The sequence below is a fragment of the Chaetura pelagica genome, unplaced genomic scaffold (genome assembly GCF_000747805.2).
Source record: "Chaetura pelagica isolate M959 unplaced genomic scaffold, ChaPel_1.0 scaffold356, whole genome shotgun sequence".
NCBI classification, from domain to species: domain Eukaryota; kingdom Metazoa; phylum Chordata; class Aves; order Apodiformes; family Apodidae; genus Chaetura; species Chaetura pelagica.
This window is the reverse complement of record NW_009953964.1, coordinates 6,774,157-6,796,082: the sequence shown is the minus strand read 5'-3', so window position 1 is coordinate 6,796,082 and position 21,926 is coordinate 6,774,157. Positions and strand designations below refer to the sequence as shown.

At 44.0% G+C, this 21,926-nt stretch overlaps 1 protein-coding gene across 1 annotated transcript in view; it reads left to right on the top strand.

Moving 5' to 3' along the window:
• The window catches only part of NSD1 (nuclear receptor binding SET domain protein 1), a 65,453-nt gene that overhangs the window by 11,311 nt on the left and 32,216 nt on the right, over positions 1-21,926 (top strand). Inside the window, exons 2-4 of the mRNA XM_010002097.1 lie at positions 13,745-13,880; positions 18,701-18,873; positions 20,884-21,926. The exon at positions 20,884-21,926 is cut by the window's right edge and continues 920 nt beyond it. Of these exons, the coding sequence (XP_010000399.1) occupies positions 13,745-13,880; positions 18,701-18,873; positions 20,884-21,926 (1,352 nt within the window). The remainder of the gene's footprint in view (positions 1-13,744; positions 13,881-18,700; positions 18,874-20,883) is intronic.

Genomic DNA, 21,926 nt, shown 5'->3' with positions numbered 1-21,926 from the left:
TGGCCGGGCTGTCAGCGGGCTCTGCCGCGCACCTGTGCCCCGGCCGGCCGCGCTCCCCCCGCTGCTTCTCCCATCGGGAGCATAAGGCACCATCCCTCTGGCAGAAACCAGTGATCGCTGCAAAGTTCGCTGGAGTTTTTTGCCCGTTACAAGGTGGTCTTTGGCCTCAGTGGAAAGCATAAGAGCAGGAGGAGAGCTTTCCCTTCTGCTGGCTCCGGCTCTGAGGCTGTCAGACGGCTCTTTGTCTGGCCTGGCTTGAGGTACCCAAGCTGTGAGAGTTTGGCAGTGGCCAGGGAGGGGCTGTGTCATGGCCTGACAAACATCACAGGGCAGGAAGCCTTGTCAGTTTTTCAGGCTTTGCCCCCCCCCCGATTTTACTCCCCCCTTGCAAATATTTTCTAATGTACTTAAGAAACAAAACTTATTTACATTTCAATAGTTTCAAAAGGAGTTACACTTACCCAACTTTTAAATGTCTTCTTAAACGCAGGTATAATTTTGGGATGTTTTTAGCGTGACTTTTTATTTGCAGATATGTGTAACTTTATTACTGCAGTTCTTAAGCAATTGTTTAATGTATTTCTTAAATATATATTTGCAAACTTAGATTTTCTTACTGGAGGGTACTCTGAGGTTTAAGTATTACTTGATGCAGGGTGTGAAAACTAACTTGTGACAGCACTGACACTGAAACCATCTTGCTCTCTTTAATTTCAGTAGAGCCACTGATGTCGGACGAATGCTGCTGGTGTGCATTTGGGGGGACATCCTCACTTTCTCCTGTTTATTTGGGCACATACGGTGTCCCAGCTGTGTGCTCTGGGAGGTGGGGCAGCACTTGTCACAGAGTGCCCATGGAAGGCACAGTTACTCTGTGATGCTCACCTCTGGTTGTTGTGGATCCTCCTGAGCGTTCCTTGGGAAGAATCCGTTTCCTTGTAGAAACAGTCTTTAGTCTTTTGGGGGTGAGAGGCTGCTGTCGCTCTGAGGTTTGTACATACACTTTGTTTTGTAGAGCAAAGCAGGGATCTCTCAGCAGACATGTGCTCAGTGATGCGGTTGTGGGAGGGTCTCACTTTGTAAACAGAAGCTAGCAGAGGTACTTTCACAAGACTTGCTTCTGCTATCAGTGGCTTTACGACATGCTCCGCAGAACTGCAACTTCTATGGTGACAAAACTGTCTTAACAATCGAGTCTGTTATTTGAATATGCAATGAGGGGTTGACTTTTCAGTAAAAACTACCTTCCTGTCTGCCACAGCATGACGTATTAACCTCGCTGAATGGTTCTGGTGGCTTAAAAGCACAGCTGTGTTCAGAAAAAAAATGCTAAGAACAGTGGGTTTTAGATAGCCTGGGATCCTTCTCTCTTTGAGTTTTGCATTATTCCTTTAGTAAGTAGTTGTGTGTTTACTGAGTGGCCCCTCATTTTAGCCCTGCTTTTTGTGACATGTGAAGAGAGATTTCTGTCTGTGCCACGTTACCAATGAGGCAATTCAAATGCTTTAATTGTTGAACATGACATAGTAGCTAGAAATAATCAGGCTTGCTCTTTAGATCCTGTGTTCATGTAGGCATTTTATTGCTGTCTCAAATGTATTTGGGTAACTGGAATTAAGTTTTTTGAGAGCCTACTAAAAATCCCAAAACAACAACCACAAACTCCTAGAAGTTTAGAGTGGCTTGTCATAGCTGGGCTGCCCTTTCAGATAATACCTTTTATCTAACGAGATGGTGGAGCAGGACTTTCTCAGAGCTTTTATTCTTGAAGTTCAAAACTTTGAGATCCCCACTGCTGCTTAAACTTCCTGCCGTCTGTTTTGCCAAGAGGAAAGTGTGCATGGATTCCCCTACCGGCCTCTTTCAAGTTTTAAATTTTTCACTGGATCATTGTGAAATTTTGAAAGGGCTGATTTCCAAAGAGTGCTTCCAGCAGAAGGAACAGCAGTTGGTTTAGTCTTCAGTGGGATGTAAAGTCCAGCATTTTTAAGTAATGCCTCCCGGTAGTTGGGGTGGTGGCAGGTATTGTTTTGCATGGGGATTTGTTAATTGCCCTGGCATCCGTTGCACTCAAATGGTGCCCCAGACAGAGAAGAGGTTTCTTAGGTAGTATTCAGTTGTAAAGAGGGATGTGCATATTCTGAAGTGAAGTTATTTTAAGTGTTGAGTTAGACTTAGTTAAGTCTGACTGAATCTCCATGTGCCCAGCAGCTACTGCCAGATCTTGTGTTGGAGAGAAGGAAATTGTAGCAGTGCTTCTTAGGCCTGTTTTTGTCTCCAGAAGTGAAGGTACAGTGACTGCTGGTTGCGTCTGCCTTGTGCACCTGACATTAATGTTGGGTTATCACCATCTAAATTGAAAGGGATGGTCGGTTTTTTGTTTTTATGTTCTTACATTCCTGGCTCAAGTTTATCTTCAGAACTTTCCTGTCCTTTGCAAACTGTAAAGGACAGTGTTTAGTGGAGTTGGAGCAGGAGCTGGGCCCAGGCTCCAGTGCCTGGGAGGGCTTGTGCAGCCACATAAGGTCTGAGCACTGTAGGTCTTGCTTGAACTTGGTTGCTAAGGATTTGGAGCAGGTGGACTCATTTCTGACATAACTCTTGTACTGAAGTTTCCCTTTTTTACATAACTTTAGGTGCCATATTACTTGGCTTTCACTTTGCCAGTTGCTGGTTCTTAATTGCTACCCGCAAAGTACATTAGAGTCAGTAGTTGTGCAGAGTTGAGCACTTGGAAGCAGAGAGAGTTCTTGGATTCATGTGTGTGTGCGTGCCACCCCTGGCATGTGCACGCTGTGCAGCCTGTGATTTTGGTTTGCACATGCACAAGCTGTTGTTTCCACGAGACCCTGATGGCTTCAGGCTGCAGGATATGTAGTGCTTGCGTGAGGTGCTTGCTCGTTCTCATACTACTTCCTTGCTGCCCAGCTCCACGCCTGTAGGAGTGTGATGTTTGGGTAATGGCAGTGAGGAAATGAGGTACAGGGAAATCCAGAGCCGGAGCTATCGTTGCTAAGGATGGCTGCTTACAGTGGCTGGGTGTAAGGAACGAGTAAGGCGTGTGTGTAGGGCTCCTGGAAGGTTTTTGCTTTACCACAACCACACATGTGATGTGTTAAAAGTACTGATGGCCAGCAAAATCCTCTCTTTCAGCCTAGAATTAATCCATTATGAACTGCAGAGTTCTGTTGCAAACTGCAGCAATGGGAGATTACTTGTCATAGTGTTTGTGCTCCTGTGTGAAAGCACTCTGGTTCTTAATTTATTAGGTGACACGCCTAGTGCCATTTCTTCTCTTTGCTATAATAAAATAAGGGAACCAACCCCACGTGATACTTTATACTCCTGTAACCACTTCTGAAAGAATCTCCTACTACAGACTGTTGATTTGAGGTGTAACCAACTACTGGTAACATTATATCCCTCAGATACAATGGGCATGGCAGTGGTTTGTTTGAGCAGGAAACATAAATTTCCTTGGTCAGTTGACATCTTCCTGATGGAGAGATTAGTTCCATTTGGGTGTCTGCTTCCTGCAGGCATGATCTCCCTCTTTATGCACCTGGTGAGATCAGACTCTTGGTGTACTGCTTTCTCTTCTCTCCATCTGACCTTGCACACACCCCTCTTTGCCACTAAGATTTACACTGTTTGGAAGACCTTATTTTTATCTTGGAAAAGAGCATGTAGCTGGATCTCGCCTGGCCGTGCAATCTGCCGGCATCCACTGGACGCCTGAACTGAAGTGTATTCATGTCTCAAGCAGGTCTCTACTTACCTGCAAAGGATGTCAGCGGTGGTGGGCCTCCAGAAGAAGGGTTATTTTCGTGGTTATTGCACTGTCCTGGGCTGTTACTACTTAACTATCAATTTTTGAGGTCCTTAATGACTTTGGTGCTTTTTTGATGTGATAGTGCAGCGTTGCCTCTTCGTGCTGGTGTGAGTGGGTGTGAAGGTGCTGCTGCAGCAGGACAGTGTACCCAAGGTGTGAGGAGCAGCTTGGTTTGAGTGACAGCAGGTTTTTTAACAGTTTGTAAGATCTAGAGCACTCTTGCACAGCAGACTGGATCCTGGAAGTACTAATTCCAGCATTTGGCTGTGATTGCTCTTACTCTCCTTGTTTCATTTGTTTTTGTTCTCTAATAATTGCTGATTAGGTGCAAAATACCTGTTTGTGTATGGGATGTTAAAGGAAATAGCCTGTTTTTCTAGTAAATAGGGATATTTTGGCTACCTGTCAGTGTAGTGTGAAATTGAATGATTGATGCCTTTGCAGTTCATATGGGGCCATGCAGCTCTTTGAAGCTGATCATGTCTGTGTGCAAATAGCAAAACCAGAGGTTTTCTTGCAGGTTGGACAGACTCAAATATGAGGTTTTGCTGAATATAATGGCAGAAACCTCTTATGTCATTTCTGCTTTTTAAATATAAAGCTTATTTTGTAAAACTTGGGTAGGAGAGACCTTGTTGTACAGTGTCCTTGTTAACATGCTGTCCGCAGTCACAAATACTTCACGTCTCATGAAGGTTGTGTCCAGAGGAGTGTAGAATTCACTGGGCTCTTCAGCAGTGAAGTTCTGCTCAGTGCAGTGTGGCATACTTAGTACCTCACCTGCTACTGTTACAGGAAAAAACAGGAACAAAATGAGCTTTACAGGTGGTTTTTTTGCTGCTTCTCAAGGCCTGCTACCTCTGCTAACCATCTTTGCATTTACTTGCCGGTGATTTATTTCAGAAAAGTGCATCTCCCAGGACTTAAACCTTTTTTTTTCTAACAGATCTTGCATTCTTGGGGGTACAGTGATTCCAGTTCTCCTGTTACAGCTGCTTCTCAGCACTTGCTAAAATCTATGGTAGTGGCTCAGCTACAGCTGATGCTGTAGCAGTGGTGCTCCACTTCAGGGCAAGATATTCCTGTTTTCCAGGGACTCCTGGATTTGTTGATTGCATTTTGCAGTGTAATAGCTTGTTGCACCTCATTGCACTCCATTCCTAGAAGTGGGGTTAAACTGATGTTTAGCAATTATTAGTTGTTTTTTTAATGTTTTTTTAAATTTCCCCAGGCTAGCTGAAGAAATCTGTATCACTGAAAAGGTGTCAGTTCTGAATACAATTCACGAGCTGCTTGAGCCCCAAGAAAAGTGATATTTTCTGAGTTACAATGAAGACAGTATTTCTTAAGACATTTTAAACTAAAAAATCAGTATTATGGGCGATGATCAAGTTTCAGTCTAGTTGCTTAGAATATACTTTTGTTGACTTTTTTACTGCCAACTTATATATAGTAGTTTTGATTGTTTTTTCAGTTATTTGCTCTGGCATTTAGAAAGATGCAGGGAATAGAAACACCTGAAGAAAGAAACTTAAGCCTAGCAGGGGGAAGCTTGTCCTGGGAGTTTGAAAAATAATAAAAATCAAGTTGATGCCATTTTTAATAGCAGAAAAATATAACCTGTGTTTTGTTCTGTCTGCACGGAGCCATCTGTGCTGTACAATTCAATCTTTGCTCAGTAAAATGGGAGTTAAATCCTTTAAAGTGGTTAAGGCATTGCCAGGATTTCCAAGTTAGTGGGTGGAAAAGGTCTGTAAGAGTCTGCTTTGAATTAGCGTAGCAGTTTTCAACCTCTATTGATTTGTGGAGCCCTAAACACTTCGCAGGTGCAGGCTCTTGTCTAGTGAATTTAGACCTATCAATAATAGCCTTGCTTGCGTTCATATAATTTCATGGCATCAGAGTATTTTTTTCTGTGGCCATGTGTTTGCAGACTGCTGAGTTAGAGAACATGTTGCAAATGTTCCCTGCAGGGTCTAACCTGAGTGAATTTCGTGTGGAGTCAAACATAACATTGCATTCGTGCTGGGGTGGCTACTTGCTGCTGTGTTGTCTGCATGCTTGATAAGTTGCAGTTTGCCAAAATTGTTACTGAAGTTTGCTACTTTCAGATGAGTTGGTGTGTGTGCAGTGTTTCTGCGGAAACTGCAAGGTGTGTTGACAGCAAAGGATGTCTTTGTTCTAGAGCAGAGGGTTCAGTGCTTTCTGGTGTGGTGGGACAGGACTGTGACTGGTCACCAGCGTTGCTGTAACCGGCTCCCTGGGAAGCACCGCAAGGAGCAATCATGGCTTAACCTGCGGGGACGGTGAGTGCAGTTAGCACGTCCTTTGCTTCTGACGTTTAGAGAGGCTTCAAGTGTAGTCCTTGCAATTGTGCAAGGGGATTACGGAGGCCTTCTTGCTCAGTTTGCAGGGTTAGTTGGTGGTGCAGGAACAGAGTGCTGGTGGGAGTGTCACCAAGGATGTGCAGGGTATAGATGTGTGTCTGGGCTCCTTCAGGAACATCTCACACTCCTTCCAGCAGGTAGCTGCAGCAAGGGAGCTGAGTGATAGGACAAGGGAGTTTGGCAGTTGTGCTGTTTGGAGGCATACTGCAAGGTGGAGAGTTGGGTGACCCACTGGTTTTGTCCTTGGTAGGAGCATGGGTGTTGCTTTGGCAGATCTGCACAGGTGCTTCCGACTCCAGTGCCTGGGAGAGTGGAAGATGTGGTCTGTTGGAGGCAGGCTGACAGCCCTGGCAGGTGCCAGCCAGAGTTCTCTACTCTTGTTAAATTAACATGGTTGCTTGCAGTAGCTTTGTAGCAGTGGTTAAATTTGCAGCAGAGATAAAGATGGACTTGATGTGCATCCACCTCTCACGCATCCAAAAGCACTGATGAAGCCAGGAGGAATTTCAGCCGTTGCTGCTGCATCCACACTATTGTAGGACAGAAGAGCATTCAGTGAAGTTGACATGCTGACTTTCACTTCTGCCTCTAGCATAGCCCGAGCAGCACGTTTGTACTAAGTTGACCCACTCAGCCTGTTGCCTGGTTAGGTTGTACCCTCAGCAGTGATGGAGCTGCATGACCCACAAATGAATGGCTTGACTGGTAGGTAGCCAGTGGCAGCATCCTGCTGCCTCTTCAGGGCTGAGTTGGTGCCGCAGCTCTGAGGAAAGCAGCAGGGCTGCAGGTGGAAAGGACACAGCTTGTGACATGTGGGGCCTTGGGATAGGGAGTGGCTTGAGAGTACTGTGAGTGGCTGAAGCATAGGGAAAGGGCAAAACGTCTCCAGTCCTGGAGGCTCCCTGTGTCCCTCTTCATCCTCTTCTTTGTGGGGTGCAGGTGGGTGAAGTGCTAGAGTAGGGAACAGAGGGAGGGTTGCCAAGCACAGCTTTGTCTGAGTTCTTGGTGGGGACAGTGTTCTGTTTATTACCTATGGTATAAGACAGCTGTGAATGCTGCTGGAAATGGCCTGGTCATGCTGCTGTGGTCCTCGGAAAAGGAAAAACAGATTTACAGGTTATAAAATAGCAGTGTAACGTGGATTAACTTTCAGACACTCATCAGAACTAATGCATTGGAGTCTCATTTTTCACTTTCAGACATACAGAATTTGACTTTTGCTTGTGAGAAATCAGAAGCAATTTGAATAGAGCAATCAAACACTGTTGCATACTAGCCAAAGGATGGGTTTGGTATTTTTTAGGAAAAAGTAAATAGATAATTGCTTGCACAGTAGTATCTCAGCACACTGGAGACCTCCATCTTCTTTTTTTCAGCCCCTGTTGGGCCTCTGGTACTGAGTGTGCAGAGAGGCTCTAGCCCTGAGCCCTGCTTGGAGCTTTTGTGTTCCTCTTGTTTTGGAGGAATGTCTTCATTACTCCCTCCCAATGTTGGTAGAAAGATAGAAACCTGCTTGTTGCCTAATGCGAGAAATGTGGGGAGCAGAGTGATTATCTGCCTTTTAATAGTTCCTGTCCTTGCTGTGATGTTACTTTGTTCTTAGGTTTTCCCAAGCACCTGTTGAGACTTCCTACTATCTGCTTAATGTGACAACTTGACCACTGTGCACCTATTTCTAAATAGCAGTAGTGAAAAAGTCAGAGTCCTCTTAATTTTTTTTTGGGTGTCCTCTCATTTGAGCTAAAAAACTGATATCTTACCTTCTTCTGTAGCTGATTCCTAATTTCTGCAGAAGATTAAATGTGCAAGCCTGTTTAAATGTTTGTTGTTTTTAAAGAAGCCCATGTAGTTAAAAAAAACCAACCAAACAGCCAAACCATAACAACCAACCAGCAAGTGTTAGTAGTTACACTTTTAATTCAAGCCAAACTCCCAGCTGTTAGTTGTTAAGTTTCTAACGCAGTATTCAGTCTTTGCACTGGATGTACATTTTTTTCTCTAGTACTCTAGAGAAGCTGTAACCAATACTCTAGTACTGGTTACAGCTTAAGCATGATGGAGACAGTTTACATATAAAAATTATAATAGCCAAGTTTCATTTTATGCAGTTTGAATCTGTTTTTCATTTCATGGATTTAGAAACTTCATTTCTGAAAAGGAATGTTGCGATTATCGGATGTCTTGCTTGTTAGCCATTTGTTTGATAGTATAAAGGAACACAAAAATAAACCTGAAAAGGGAGCAGATTTGATTATTTCAGTTTGGGTGTTTTTGCTGGTTTTCTGACAAGATATTTTTTTACGTTTTTCCTATGTGAGACTCGGCAAAGTTCTGGTAATGCCTGTGGTTCCTCTCTTCCTAGAAACAATTAGTGCTGATTCAAAGGAGCCAAATTTAAATAGAACTTGGTTTATCATTTAAAGTGTATGTAGATAAGCAAGTGTGAGAGTTTTTCTTTAGTTTCAAGCTCCTGGCAGTGGTTTGAAATCTCAGATATGAGATTTGTGTGTCTGTGGATTTCTCTCCACCACAGGGATCTGGGTGAGACACTACCTCTTCTCTCCCACTTTCTCCTCCTGCCTTCCTCAAACCTTGCATTTCTGGTTATTAGAATGCTGCAGTGCCAAAGCTTTCTACATTGCTGTACAGTGATCTCCATTAAGAAAGTGAAACGAGGATGCTATCAACCAGTTATCTGGGTGTCTGAGGCTTGTTCTTCTTGCATCAGTAGGTTAAATAAAGTCCGTATGTTTATATCTCCTGAACTTTACAGAGGTGCTTCAAGATATGTGAATTACCCAATGTACCGCAATCAGCTCTCATTATTTTAACCTCTTGTAATGGTTCATACGTAGGTAGCACCACTTGCATTTTTAGGCTGCCACAGCCTGGAAAAGGGTACTAAAAACTAGCCAAAGACAACAAATACCCACAAGCACCTAGATAAGAGGTTGGGCCTGTATAATAATTTCCGCTGTATTTTTTTCTGGTGAATATTTAATTAGTGAGTATTTAACACTTGTGTGTGATAATGGTTCCAGATAAGAGGCAGTGTACTTTTTCAGACATGAATGTAGGTCAGACACCTGTTTGCTTTTCACTTCAGTGCAGAAGCCAAAGGAATACAGGAATGGAGGGGGGACAGACAAAGAGCATGTCCTCTGCTCCCCAGCAGCACAGGCTGTCCATGGGTTTCCAGCAGGCATCTCTGACTCCTGTGGTTGACTCAAGTTTGCCATAAAGCTCAGTGCCAGTGAGGATTGTTCTGGTGAGAGTGGAGATGGTTTCAGCAGATAAGCCATACAGGTGTTGTGGTTTGGGTGTGGTTTTTTTCTAACATACTTTCTCCAGTTGGGTTTACCCTTCTCCCTCTGCAAAGACTGATTCCTGTAAGTTTTCTCATAGCAGAGGGCTGCAATGCTGCCTGTACGAGTATGTGCTCAGCATTGCAGCCCCTCACTGTATAGGCTCAAAGCTTCTTTGCTTAGTGATGCTGCTGGAAGCAGGGTGTGATGCTGCTGCAGGGCCTTGGGCAGATACCTGCTGCATGCTCAGGGGAAAAGGCTATTAGCGTAATTGTTTATTTTGTATTGTTTAATTACTGTTTGGATGTGCCTCTTCCTTTTATTTTCTTCCTTGTCTTGGATCCTGTCCCTTCTTGCCAAAACAAGTTTGGCAAGATCTTAATCCATTCTTCTTGGGGGTCAGTGGCTTCCTTCTTTTCTCCATCCTTCTCATGCAGTCTGTTTTGCTGCTCCAGCCTTTCTCCAAAAGTATGTTCTGTCCCTGGCTTCATTGGATGATGTTATAGCTATAATTGAGTCAGGAATAAACTGTAATAGGGTTATTTTGGCCAAACTTTCCACGATGGCTTTCCAAAGCAGGTCTGAATTTGAAGTATGCAGTGGCTACAGCTCAGTGCTTGGCTTTGAGTACATGATACTGAAAATCTAGGCCTGTAACTGTATCTGTCCCTTTGTGTGCAGTTTGGTCTTACTGTGGCTCTGCCAAGATGGTTGTGTCCCCAGTCACTCTGCTGGGGCACACAGGGTGTCTGCAGCCTTGCCATGCTGTTCTGGAGGTGATGGTACTGCTCTGTGGTTACACAGATGGCCAGTGCTGCAGGAAGGGTGAACCCCATGGCTTTCTACGTATGTGTCTTTGTGAACTTGAGTTTAGTGCAACTTCTTTCAGCAAGATTTATGGGTTGAACAGCAGCTTCAAGTGATGTAGCCAAGCATGGCTACATGGTTAAGCTTTATTTTTTTCACTTTTTAGTGATGTGGTTATTTTAAAGGGAAGATAGTTGGTGAGAGATAGTCAAGGACCAACAGTATCTGTACAATAGTAAAATCACTTAGAAATTTAACCTTTCTTTGCTAGATCAATGAAATTAAAAGTCTTTTCCAACCTAAATCATTCTATGATTTTATGTTTCATATTTGCCTTATGATGAGATTTTCAGGAGGGCACATACTGCTTGTGTAGTTGACTTGTCTGTGAGAGGGCCTGTTTTCTCATGAAATTCTAAAGCTGGAGCTCAGCTCCACTTCCTGAATTGCAAAGACTGGTATGTTTGACATAGTTACACATTCAGGAGGTGGCTTTCAAGGTAGAAGTGTTTGTGTAATCCTTCTGCTCAACCTTGGTTTGTGACCTGTTCCTCAGTGATCAGTGGTCATTTAGGGTCTTGCACTGGTGAAGAGAGTTGGATTAAAAGCATCCACAAGTTACCTGATTATTTTTTTTTCTGTTGTTCTTTTCAAAACTAGCACAAAGTGATCTGAAATACTGCATATCATCTAGAGTTCAGGGTATATCTCCTTCCCTTCCTGAGTAACCCAGTGTCTTGCCTGCTTTGCATTTCTTCAGTGTATCACCACGGGAGTTACAGCATGGTACCTGCCTGGTATGCAATGGCTGGCAAGGTTTTTTGTTGTTTAAACACTTGAAAATTTTAATGCTGTGTAGTTAAACACTCCGGACTCTGACCATGTGTAGGGGTTACATCTGAAGTTTGTTGTGTTTAAAAAAACTTGGGCTTTTCCTAGCTCACAGAAAAGTCACCATTACTGCAGGGCTCAGTTTTTGGCCATTGGGACATTAGCAGGTTGATCTTCATATAGTAAACGTTAATTGTAATGGGAATTAATTTTTGTGTATTCTGTCCCAAGAAATGCATGCCTTGGGGGCTGTAATTCTGGCATCATGCAGCAGAATTGAAAGGAGGAGACTTACTCTACCTCGAAATCAAAATAACTGCCGCTTTTACTCCTCTGCTAGTTTTTGGTTGGTTGGTTTAGTTATTTTGATGTCAAGGCATCTCTGGGTGTCGTGGGATTTAGGGAAATGGAGACAAACATGGCAAGAGAGTGCCCTGCTGCAGTGTGTCTTGTTGCAGGGCTCTTCCTCAGGGCGTCAGAACATGGTTCTTCCTCATGTCTCTCTTAGACCCCCTGGTGGGGCCTTTGTGGTGAGGGATCATAAGGCCAACATCTGACTGCCAGTGCTGGGGAAGGGAGTGGGGGAACTGGGGAGGAATGAGAATAGCTGTGAAAGGAAAGGCAACTGTTTAATCATTGTGTGAATGGTTTTTGAAAGCCACTTTTTCATCAGGTGTATGTGTGGGGTATTAGAAGGTGACAAAAGGTTGATTTAAATGCAGACTTGCCTCTGGGCAGGGGTTGTGGTTGTCCCTCAGGTGCTGCGGTGTGAATGGCTTTGGCAAATCTCCAGCATAGTTTTACTGCTCAGGTTACAGTTGTCAGTAGGATGTACATACATTGTGTATGTAGTATGCACTGCATTTGAGGTAACCAGTTAGTTATGAGATATATGTACAGCCCTTAAAGCTTTGGGATGAAAAATGTATAAAAAAGTAACTCTTTTTGTGGCAAAAATAGCCTTAACAAGAATAGAAGCTGGGGAAAAAAGGGAGGTTTGCATATGAAAGTACGTCTGCATTTTAAAGGACCCAGCAAAGGCAACACCTCTGGTTCCCTTGCTCACAGATGCATATTTTTGTTCCAGGAGACCTGCCAGGCAGGTGACTGGTCACAGTGGCAGAGCAAGAGTCTGCAGCCCCCCTGCCCGGTGCTCCTTCACATTCCCCATTCCTGAGCTCCTGCGCAGGGATAAGTTATTGCATGGTTTTTGATGATTGAGTGAGAAGAATTTCAGCCATGTAGTCTGTCATGTCATTACCTGCTGCTTTTCGTGTAACAGAGGAGTTTATCCTTTTGTTTTTTCTTTAACCACATGAAGAAACCCCATAAAACTCAACCTGAAGCAGAATATACCTTTTATTAGAGAGGTCTGTTGAGCCTTAGTTGCTAGGATGTTGAGCTGTGACTTGCAAGAGACGTGCCTCAGGAAGGGTGGTGGGCAGGATGGAGAAGTGAGACGGTGCATATTTGTGCTTTGACAACTTTAATAAGTAGCATCTTGCTGATGCTAATGGAAAGAATGATACCTGCAGAGCCACTGAGAGCACTTAAAGTGCTGAATGTGCCCAGGACGTGTGGCTGGACACAGGGATTCATGTATCCCTTGAAAACCTATTGTTCCCAGTCTTGGTTCAATTAGTCACAACAGCAGTAAGCTCCTGAATCCTGCTCTTGGCAGAGGTCCTGCTGGTGGCACTGCCAGGGGGTGTGCACTTCTCAGCACCGGGTCTGCTCTCTGCTCTGGTAGCCAGGCAGGAATGGCATTAGACAGCGTTGTGCTTTTGTGTCTGGAAAGATGTTGGTGTTCCGGTGATGGCCACGCAGCCTGGGAAGCAGAGTGGGTCGGGTGTCTGTTCCTGCAGTCCGTACTTGCCAGCGGGTTGTGGAGACAGGCCAAGTCCCTGTGTCCATCAGGGGTTAACTGCTGCTGTTCTCCCTGTCTCCTGCTCTGTAGCTTTGGGGCAGAGCAGTGGCAGTTCTGTTTATATAAACTAAAAACTAGGACATATGTTTTTTTCTGCTTGTACCTGCCTGTGGTTTCAAATACTTTATAGTGAAGCTTTTTCCTGAGCACAGCTTAGAGGCAGGGAAGTTACTAGCTTGTATATGCCAACTTTTTTTTTTGCTATTGATAAACATGTAACTAAGTGTTCTCATCACCTTCTTCCAGTCAGGAATATTTAATTGTCTCTTACCACTACTTTTTTTATTTCTGTGTGATGCAACCTTTGAAATGAACAAATTTGTGTTAGTGAAGTAAGGGGAGCTAGTATTCACTCCAAACATTTATTTGCTCAAATTTTTGACATTTGAGTGCAGTCGTTTACCAGGGGTCCATGTTCCTTATTAAAAAAAAATAAAAAAAAATATCTCTCAAATTCTGATTTGTTTTGTTCTTTCAGAAGAATGGAGAGAACATGTTATTTGAAGGTGTAGGAGCCACTAAGTAAAATCTGGACTTGCTTTTTAATGTAAATGTCTCTGGTGGCCAGATGTAATCTGCACACAGGGGGGAGGCAAATCTCTTTAAAAGCATCTGGAGCTTTAGTGATTTCTTGTGTTCTGGTTTTTCCCCAAAGATCCGAGCCAAGAAGAAACCTACTCCAGTGAAGTATGAAGTTGGGGATCTTGTTTGGGCCAAGTTCAACAGACGCCCATGGTGGCCATGCACAATTTGTCATGACCCAGTGCTGGACTGTCACTCAAAAATGAAAGGTACTGTATCAGACCACAAAAGTGGAGGAATTGTGTATGCCAGAGTGCTGCAACCTTTTATTAATTAATAAACATTTCTGGCCCTTGAAGGTGTGAAGAAATAGACTCCACTGTGGAAAACCTAGAGCTGTAAAGTAGACCAAGATCAGGGAGGTGGCAGGAGGAAGGCAGGGGGGTGAGGCTGCTGGGAGTGACAGAGGGAGCTGTTAGACATGTAGGTTTTACTTCCCAGAATATAAGCAGGATCAGTAGGTGGGTTGAGTGCAGGGCAGTGTAGAAGAAAGACAAGGCTCTCAGAGAAAATTACATGGATCCAAGAGGAGAGGACAGAAATGTGCAACAGGTGGGCAAGCAGAACTGGGAAGCCTGGAATGTGTGGGGACACAGTCTACCAGGCTTGGAGAACAGAAGGCTGGAGAGGCTGAGAAGTGGGGTGTGGGTTAGTGCAGTGTAGCTGCTGAATGCCTGAAGGTGCGGTGGGAATGTGTGAGAGGAAGGGAAGGCTTTTTAGTTCTTGTTTGACACAAGGAAGAAAGGGGCTGTTTATGGGGAAATAGCAGAATGACCTGGAGATGGAGCCACGTATGTGAAAGTTTAGGGCACAGGGTATCAGACTAAGTGTCAGCAGAGTGTGAGGGGAAGAGATGGAGGAAGTAAGACAGAGCTATGTGTGCTTGAACACAACAGAGAGCCAGGAAGGAAGAATCTTGACAATCTCATGGCAGAGACTGTAGGTGAGTGATGGAGAGAACAGAGGGGAAGTGATTGTTTGGAAATTACAGCTTACTTAAAGGCTTTCACAGTGCTTTTAGGATCATTCCAGCTGCCATGGGGAGACTGCCACAAATGGAAGCTGATTTATTTATTCCTTGTTTCCCTTTCTGATTCTTTTTGTCCTGGGGGCAACTGGAAATCCCTTGAAGTGGTGCCTTCTGCCACTGACAGCTCTGTAGACTGATGAGGTTGCTGCTCACTGATGTATTTATTTCCAGTTTTTGTGGCCCTCACCAGCCTGAGAACCAAGTGCTGAGAGCAAGTAGACTTTGTTCCTGGTGGCCATCAGCTCAGAGCTCTCTGCTAGTTCCCTAGAGACATGAAGTAGCTTTTCCTACATTGTGCTCACGTCATCCTCAAGTCTGGTTGCTGTAGTCCTCCTACGTGTATTTCTCCACCTTTCCCTTCATCCTTTGGGAGGCATTCATCCTCATTCTAGATAATACTTAATGTGCTGTTTTAAATAGTCCCTTTTGAGCTCTCAGATTCCTTTCAAAGATGTTGCTGGAAGATATGCCAGACATATTCTCCTTTCTCATCCCGCCACCCCACGAAATTTTGAACAGGATTTAATGCATATAGCTGTCCAGTAATCCCCTTCTCAGCCTGTGTATGAGGATTTATAATAAAGGAATTCTGCAGGGAGGAAATGTGCTGTTGGCACATTCCAGCATGGTCTGATCTCCAGCTACGTGATAGACCCTCCCATCATGTTTTATCTGTGTTCAAACCAACAGAGCTCTGGGGAAAATGGCATTTTCCAGTTGTGGCTGTGTGTAATCTGCTAGTCTCCCCTCCCCAGTGCTGGGTGGAGTAGGTGGATCTGAACCCTGGCACTTTTGGACAGGGGGAGCTGCTGGGGCTTTGTGCACACCATGGGAAGCGGAGACCTCCTGCCTTGGCGCTCCTGTTGCCAAGGGAACGAGCCCTTCAAAACAAGGCAGGTTGCTTCAAACTCATCACTTGTGCAAAAACCTCTTCTCTTGGATTTGAGGCATGGTGTTTCATTTAAAGCAGTTTGTCTCCTCCCAGCAAGCTCTTGACTCAAGGATTTTTGGAGTGGGAAGATTGAGGCTCAGCAGCTTGAGTCCTGACCCTGTGAATGGGATGGATGAAGTCAGTCATCTTTGCCCTTTGTTTGTTGTTGCCCTGATCTGTCATCTTCTCAGGGGTCTTGCTCAGAATCTCGGTCAACATCACTGAAGGCTGGGCTGCCACACTGTGCTGGCATTTATGGAAGAGGGAGCACAAACCAAATGGGCTGCCAAGTCTAGGATACCTGTTTGAAGACTGAAGGTGCTCCCAGGAGAACGTGAAGCACACGTCACAGCTACATGCAGGGAGAGGCTTATATCACTTGTTCAAGCCTTGTTTGCCACAATGTCTGTAACATGGCCTTTTTTACCAGCACATGCAGTACCGGTTCAGTTCTTAATCGTACTATGTCTGTTCAGCATTCTTGCACAGAAAAAACCTTTGGAAAATCTTTTATTGTACCCTTATGATTTGAGTTTCTTCTCTTGCTCTACAGCCTCATGCCCAAAGTATGGAGATACCCACTGCAGCTAACATTTTGTTCTGTTACACTGCTCCTTGTATGGTGTTTGTGTGTACTTACTTAAATCCTGTTGTTAATATTCTATGTCCTAAACAAGAGTTTGTTTGGTAAGAAAGCATTGAACAAAATGGGCTGTACTGTGGTGGGGGAGGTTCAACCTGTATGGGTAAATTCTGTAGAGAAGGATGTAATTTCTGGGTGTTGTCAGCACACTGTTGCCTTTTCCTAACAGTCAAGTGGACTGGACTGTTTAATCATTAATCAGGGAGTAGCAAAAAAAGAAATGTCCTGCTGAGTGTGTTGTGTGTCTTAAGAGAAAAAAAATAAAGTTGATATTTTCACATTTTTTTTTGCAGCCAAAATGTAGTCCTTGCTTTAGGGAGATGACCCATCTTAGACCTGTTAGTCAACTGTCTGTAAGAAAAAAACATTATATTCAGAAATAGAGAGCACAGTAACATATTCCAGAGATCAAGTCTCCCTGGTTCTGACTAGAAATCCTTAGATGCTGTAGTCCTCCTACGTGTATTTCTCCACCTTTCCCTTCATCCTTTGGGAGGCATTCATCCTCATTCTAGATAATACTTAATGTGCTGTTTTAAATAGTCCCTTTTGAGCTCTCAGATTCCTTTCAAAGATGTTGCTGGAAGATATGCCAGACATATTCTCCTTTCTCATCCCGCCACCCCACGAAATTTTGAACAGGATTTAATGCATATAGCTGTCCAGTAATCCCCTTCTCAGCCTGTGTATGAGGATTTATAATAAAGGAATTCTGCAGGGAGGAAATGTGCTGTTGGCACATTCCAGCATGGTCTGATCTCCAGCTACGTGATAGACCCTCCCATCATGTTTTATCTGTGTTCAAACCAACAGAGCTCTGGGGAAAATGGCATTTTCCAGTTGTGGCTGTGTGTAATCTGCTAGTCTCCCCTCCCCAGTGCTGGGTGGAGTAGGTGGATCTGAACCCTGGCACTTTTGGACAGGGGGAGCTGCTGGGGCTTTGTGCACACCATGGGAAGCGGAGACCTCCTGCCTTGGCGCTCCTGTTGCCAAGGGAACGAGCCCTTCAAAACAAGGCAGGTTGCTTCAAACTCATCACTTGTGCAAAAACCTCTTCTCTTGGATTTGAGGCATGGTGTTTCATTTAAAGCAGTTTGTCTCCTCCCAGCAAGCTCTTGACTCAAGGATTTTTGGAGTGGGAAGATTGAGGCTCAGCAGCTTGAGTCCTGACCCTGTGAATGGGATGGATGAAGTCAGTCATCTTTGCCCTTTGTTTGTTGTTGCCCTGATCTGTCATCTTCTCAGGGGTCTTGCTCAGAATCTCGGTCAACATCACTGAAGGCTGGGCTGCCACACTGTGCTGGCATTTATGGAAGAGGGAGCACAAACCAAATGGGCTGCCAAGTCTAGGATACCTGTTTGAAGACTGAAGGTGCTCCCAGGAGAACGTGAAGCACACGTCACAGCTACATGCAGGGAGAGGCTTATATCACTTGTTCAAGCCTTGTTTGCCACAATGTCTGTAACATGGCCTTTTTTACCAGCACATGCAGTACCGGTTCAGTTCTTAATCGTACTATGTCTGTTCAGCATTCTTGCACAGAAAAAACCTTTGGAAAATCTTTTATTGTACCCTTATGATTTGAGTTTCTTCTCTTGCTCTACAGCCTCATGCCCAAAGTATGGAGATACCCACTGCAGCTAACATTTTGTTCTGTTACACTGCTCCTTGTATGGTGTTTGTGTGTGCTTACTTAAATCCTGTTAATATTCTATGTCCTAAACAAGAGTTTGTTTGGTAAGAAAGCATTGAACAAAATGGGCTGTACTGTGGTGGGGGAGGTTCAACCTGTATGGGTAAATTCTGTAGAGAAGGATGTAATTTCTGGGTGTTGTCAGCACACTGTTGCCTTTTCCTCTGTTAATATTCTATGTCCTAAACAAGAGTTTGTTTGGTAAGAAAGCATTGAACAAAATGGGCTGTACTGTGGTGGGGGAGGTTCAACCTGTATGGGTAAATTCTGTAGAGAAGGATGTAATTTCTGGGTGTTGTCAGCACACTGTTGCCTTTTCCTAACAGTCAAGTGGACTGGACTGTTTAATCATTAATCAGGGAGTAGCAAAAAAAGAAATGTCCTGCTGAGTGTGTTGTGTGTCTTAAGAGAAAAAAAATAAAGTTGATATTTTCACATTTTTTTTTGCAGCCAAAATGTAGTCCTTGCTTTAGGGAGATGACCCATCTTAGACCTGTTAGTCAACTGTCTGTAAGAAAAAAACATTATATTCAGAAATAGAGAGCACAGCAACATATTCCAGAGATCAAGTCTCCCTGGTTCTGACTAGAAATCCTTAGAACTGTTATACCTTTGGGAATGTTGCTATGTAAAAATCAGTTTAAAATTAACTGGTAGATTGTTAACACTTTCTGTGATTTTCTTTGCCTTCATTCTATGGAAAGTTTACTGTGTTACATTTCTCAACATAGTTTCCAATCAGCGACCATACAGAGAGTACTATGTGGAGGCCTTAGGAGAACCTTCAGAGAAGACCTGGGTTGCTGGGAAAGCGATTGTCCTCTTTGAAGGAAGACATCAGTTTGAAGAGCTGCCTGTTCTTCGGAGAAGAGGGAAGCAGAAGGAAAAAGGCTACAAACATAAGGTGAAAGATCAGTTTTCTCTAATATGTTTCTGATTCCTGGAGTCTGCACAGTATAAAGCATTCCTCTGTGCCTGGAATAGCACTTTGACAGCTTTCTCCTGTGGCAGTGACTGCAGCAACACAGCCAGGGGAATGATCCTCCACATCTGTACAATGGGCATAGTTTATAAGGTGCCAGGAGTTTCTAGGCTCTCTTTTATGTTGGGGTGTGGCCTGTTGCTTTTTTTGCCCTGGACAGCTCGGGGAGTCACAAGAGTGGGTGTCTGTCAGTGTGAGATCTGTTCAGGCTGCTCAGCAGCACAGCCCTCTCCCAGTCTCTGTTACAGTCTCTTCCAAATGATTTCCTGTGCTCTCTGGCAGCTTCTTTTGGCTGATCTGAAGCAGAAGTGGAGTTGCACACTTCACTAGATCACTGACTCAGATAAAGCAGTGGGGTTTTTAGCCCTGCTTCAGTAATTCTCTGTATAAAAACGTGTTAGGACTTACAATTTGACTTGGAAACCACTTTGTCGATGAGCCTGTGGGAATGAGTTTTGTGGCTCATTGCATCATCTCCTTTTCCAATGATAACAACCCCGAGCAGTTGTAGCCAGTGTAATGTAATGTCACACAGGGGTCTGGTCTGTGTCTTTGGGAAGGTGACTGGAGAAATGAACTTTTTAGAATTGCTGAAGTGGAGAAGTAGAGAGGCTACTGTGTTACTGCAAGGGAGCAGGTAGTGATGCTAGGCACTTTTGTTGTTATTTCTTCTCTTTTTCCAAGCGGTTTATTAGCAGTTAAGTACTTAATCCATGTTAATGTAGAACCATCAGATTAAATGTGCTCTTGCAGATGGGAGTCCCCAGGTGTAATGCTTTTATTTGGTTTTCCTTTTCCAGGAACATGCTCAGTATCTTCTCTAAGGACTTTTGTCCTTCTGCTCCTAGCGTCTCCCCCATCCAGAAACTGATAACATTCTCCCAAATAACTGTTCTGGTCCTAAAAGTGCTGCATGGCTAGAACCTCATCCTATATGTAAATAGAAATGCCAGTGAAGCTGCAGTAGAGAGAATCAAATGTTTGTTACTTGCAAAGATACTCAAGTTTATATCCATGGAAGCCAAGATCTGATGTGAAGCTGGGAGTCTTTGTCTGCTCTGCTACCAGGCTCCATAAAACTTCTTTAATCTACTGAAATGAGATTTAGTTGTTGTGGGTTTGTGTTTTTTTTTTTTTTTCAAGAAAAAGTGTCAGAAAATTGGAGTTGCTCCTTCTGCCTTGGAAATGGTTTTGATTTTAGAAACAGTTGTGAAGCCTTTGACTTGCTGTTGTGCAGCCAAGAACAACACACATGGATAAGAAACAAGTTTCTTGCTGGTTTTAGATGTTAGCAGAGATTCCTGTCCTGTATGGAGAGCAGTTTTAGGTTTATATTAAAGGTACAGAGTGAAAGCTGTGAGTCTTCTAGGTAATGCATATCTTGAATTTGAGAGAGTACATTTTAGATGAGTGGATCAAGAGTTTGTACCAAGGTGAGTTGATGGAGAGAGAAGACTGAATCATGCTCAGTTCAAGGGATGCAGGAAGAACCAACAATGAGTAAAGCAAACGTGTCTACGTGAGGAAAATTACACTGTATTTACCTTGAGATGCTTATTGGCTGTTGCTTTGCATTCCTGTGCCAAGGATCCATCCCATATGCTTCCCCTTTACTAGCTGTTGTGTTGAGGGTGTGCTGGGGTGCCAGGACGTTTGGTTCCTGAGACCTGCATGCAGGGACCTTTTTTCTGTTTTGGGAACACACAGGGATTTTTATTAGGCTCAGGAGGAGGGCAAGGTACTTAGCCAGGAGGAGTATTTTCTGAGTCCACTAGGCACAGTTTCTGGGAATTTAGGTGATTACCTTTAAGATGCAAAATGCAGGACTGACACTCTCTTCCATGCCTTGTGTGTCTCTGTTTCACTCTTGTTGCTTAACCTGTCATTTTTTTTTCTTTCTTCTTTTTTTTTTTTGTCTCCCCCAACTTTAAGGTTCCTCAGAGATTTATGGCTAAATGGGAAGACAGTGTTGGACAGGCAGAAGACATTCTTCTTGGCGAGCCAGAGGATCAGAAGTGCAGCCAGAACTCCAGTGAGCTGGACAGCGAGAAGGAAATGCAGTCAGAATGTTATGCCAATGGCCCTGGAGCAGAAAGGGACAGGCAGCTGAATGGCTGTTTAAAATCCTTGGCTTTTGACTCCAGACACCTGTCCAGTGAAAAAGGAAAATTGCACATTAACCCACATGTCAGAAAGAGCTCTGACAGCAGAAAAAGGACTAGAGTAAAAAAGAATGGTGCAAGAGGGGAAGCTTCTAGGGGGGAAATCAAAGAAAAAACGCCAGAGAGCATAGTTAGAAACATGATGATTGGGGACCTACCAGAAAAACATGCATCTCATGAACTTCGCCGGATTGCTAATAGCCTAACAGCATCCAGTAGCACCAGGGAAAACCACCATTTGCTCTCCTCCTTTGGAGTAAGACGTTTTGAAAAGACAACTTTGAAACCAGGCTATGAGAATCGTAAAAGTGATGCCCTGAAGAACACGCTCCAAGGGGATTTGTTTTCCAGTGCATCTTTGGAGAGAGAGAAGGGTTCCCTGGGCCTCATGTGCAGTTCCAAGTTACAAATACACTATTCTGCATCTGATACTAGTATTGAGAAAAAGCAAACTGAGTCGGATTCATCCTCTTCCCTCTCAGATGGCGGGAACAGTGATGTAGATACCATGGACCAAAGTTCAGAGAGAGCCTCTAGTGCTCTTGAAGTTAGTGATTCTTCAGATAAAGTGGAGAAGGAATTTCCTATGACGTCAAGTGGCAACATTAAGCTTTCCATGTACCTTTCTCAGAAGAGCAACAGAAGGGCCAGGAAGAAGTCATGCAGAGATCGCAAATCTCTGGGAAGTTCACTAACCAGCAGACATGATGCTGAATTTGCAGATGGGGAGCTTGAAATAGGCTTCTCTGATGCTGAGATGTCCTTGACAGCTCTTGAGTGCTCTTCAGATGTGAGAAATGACAATCTTTCCCT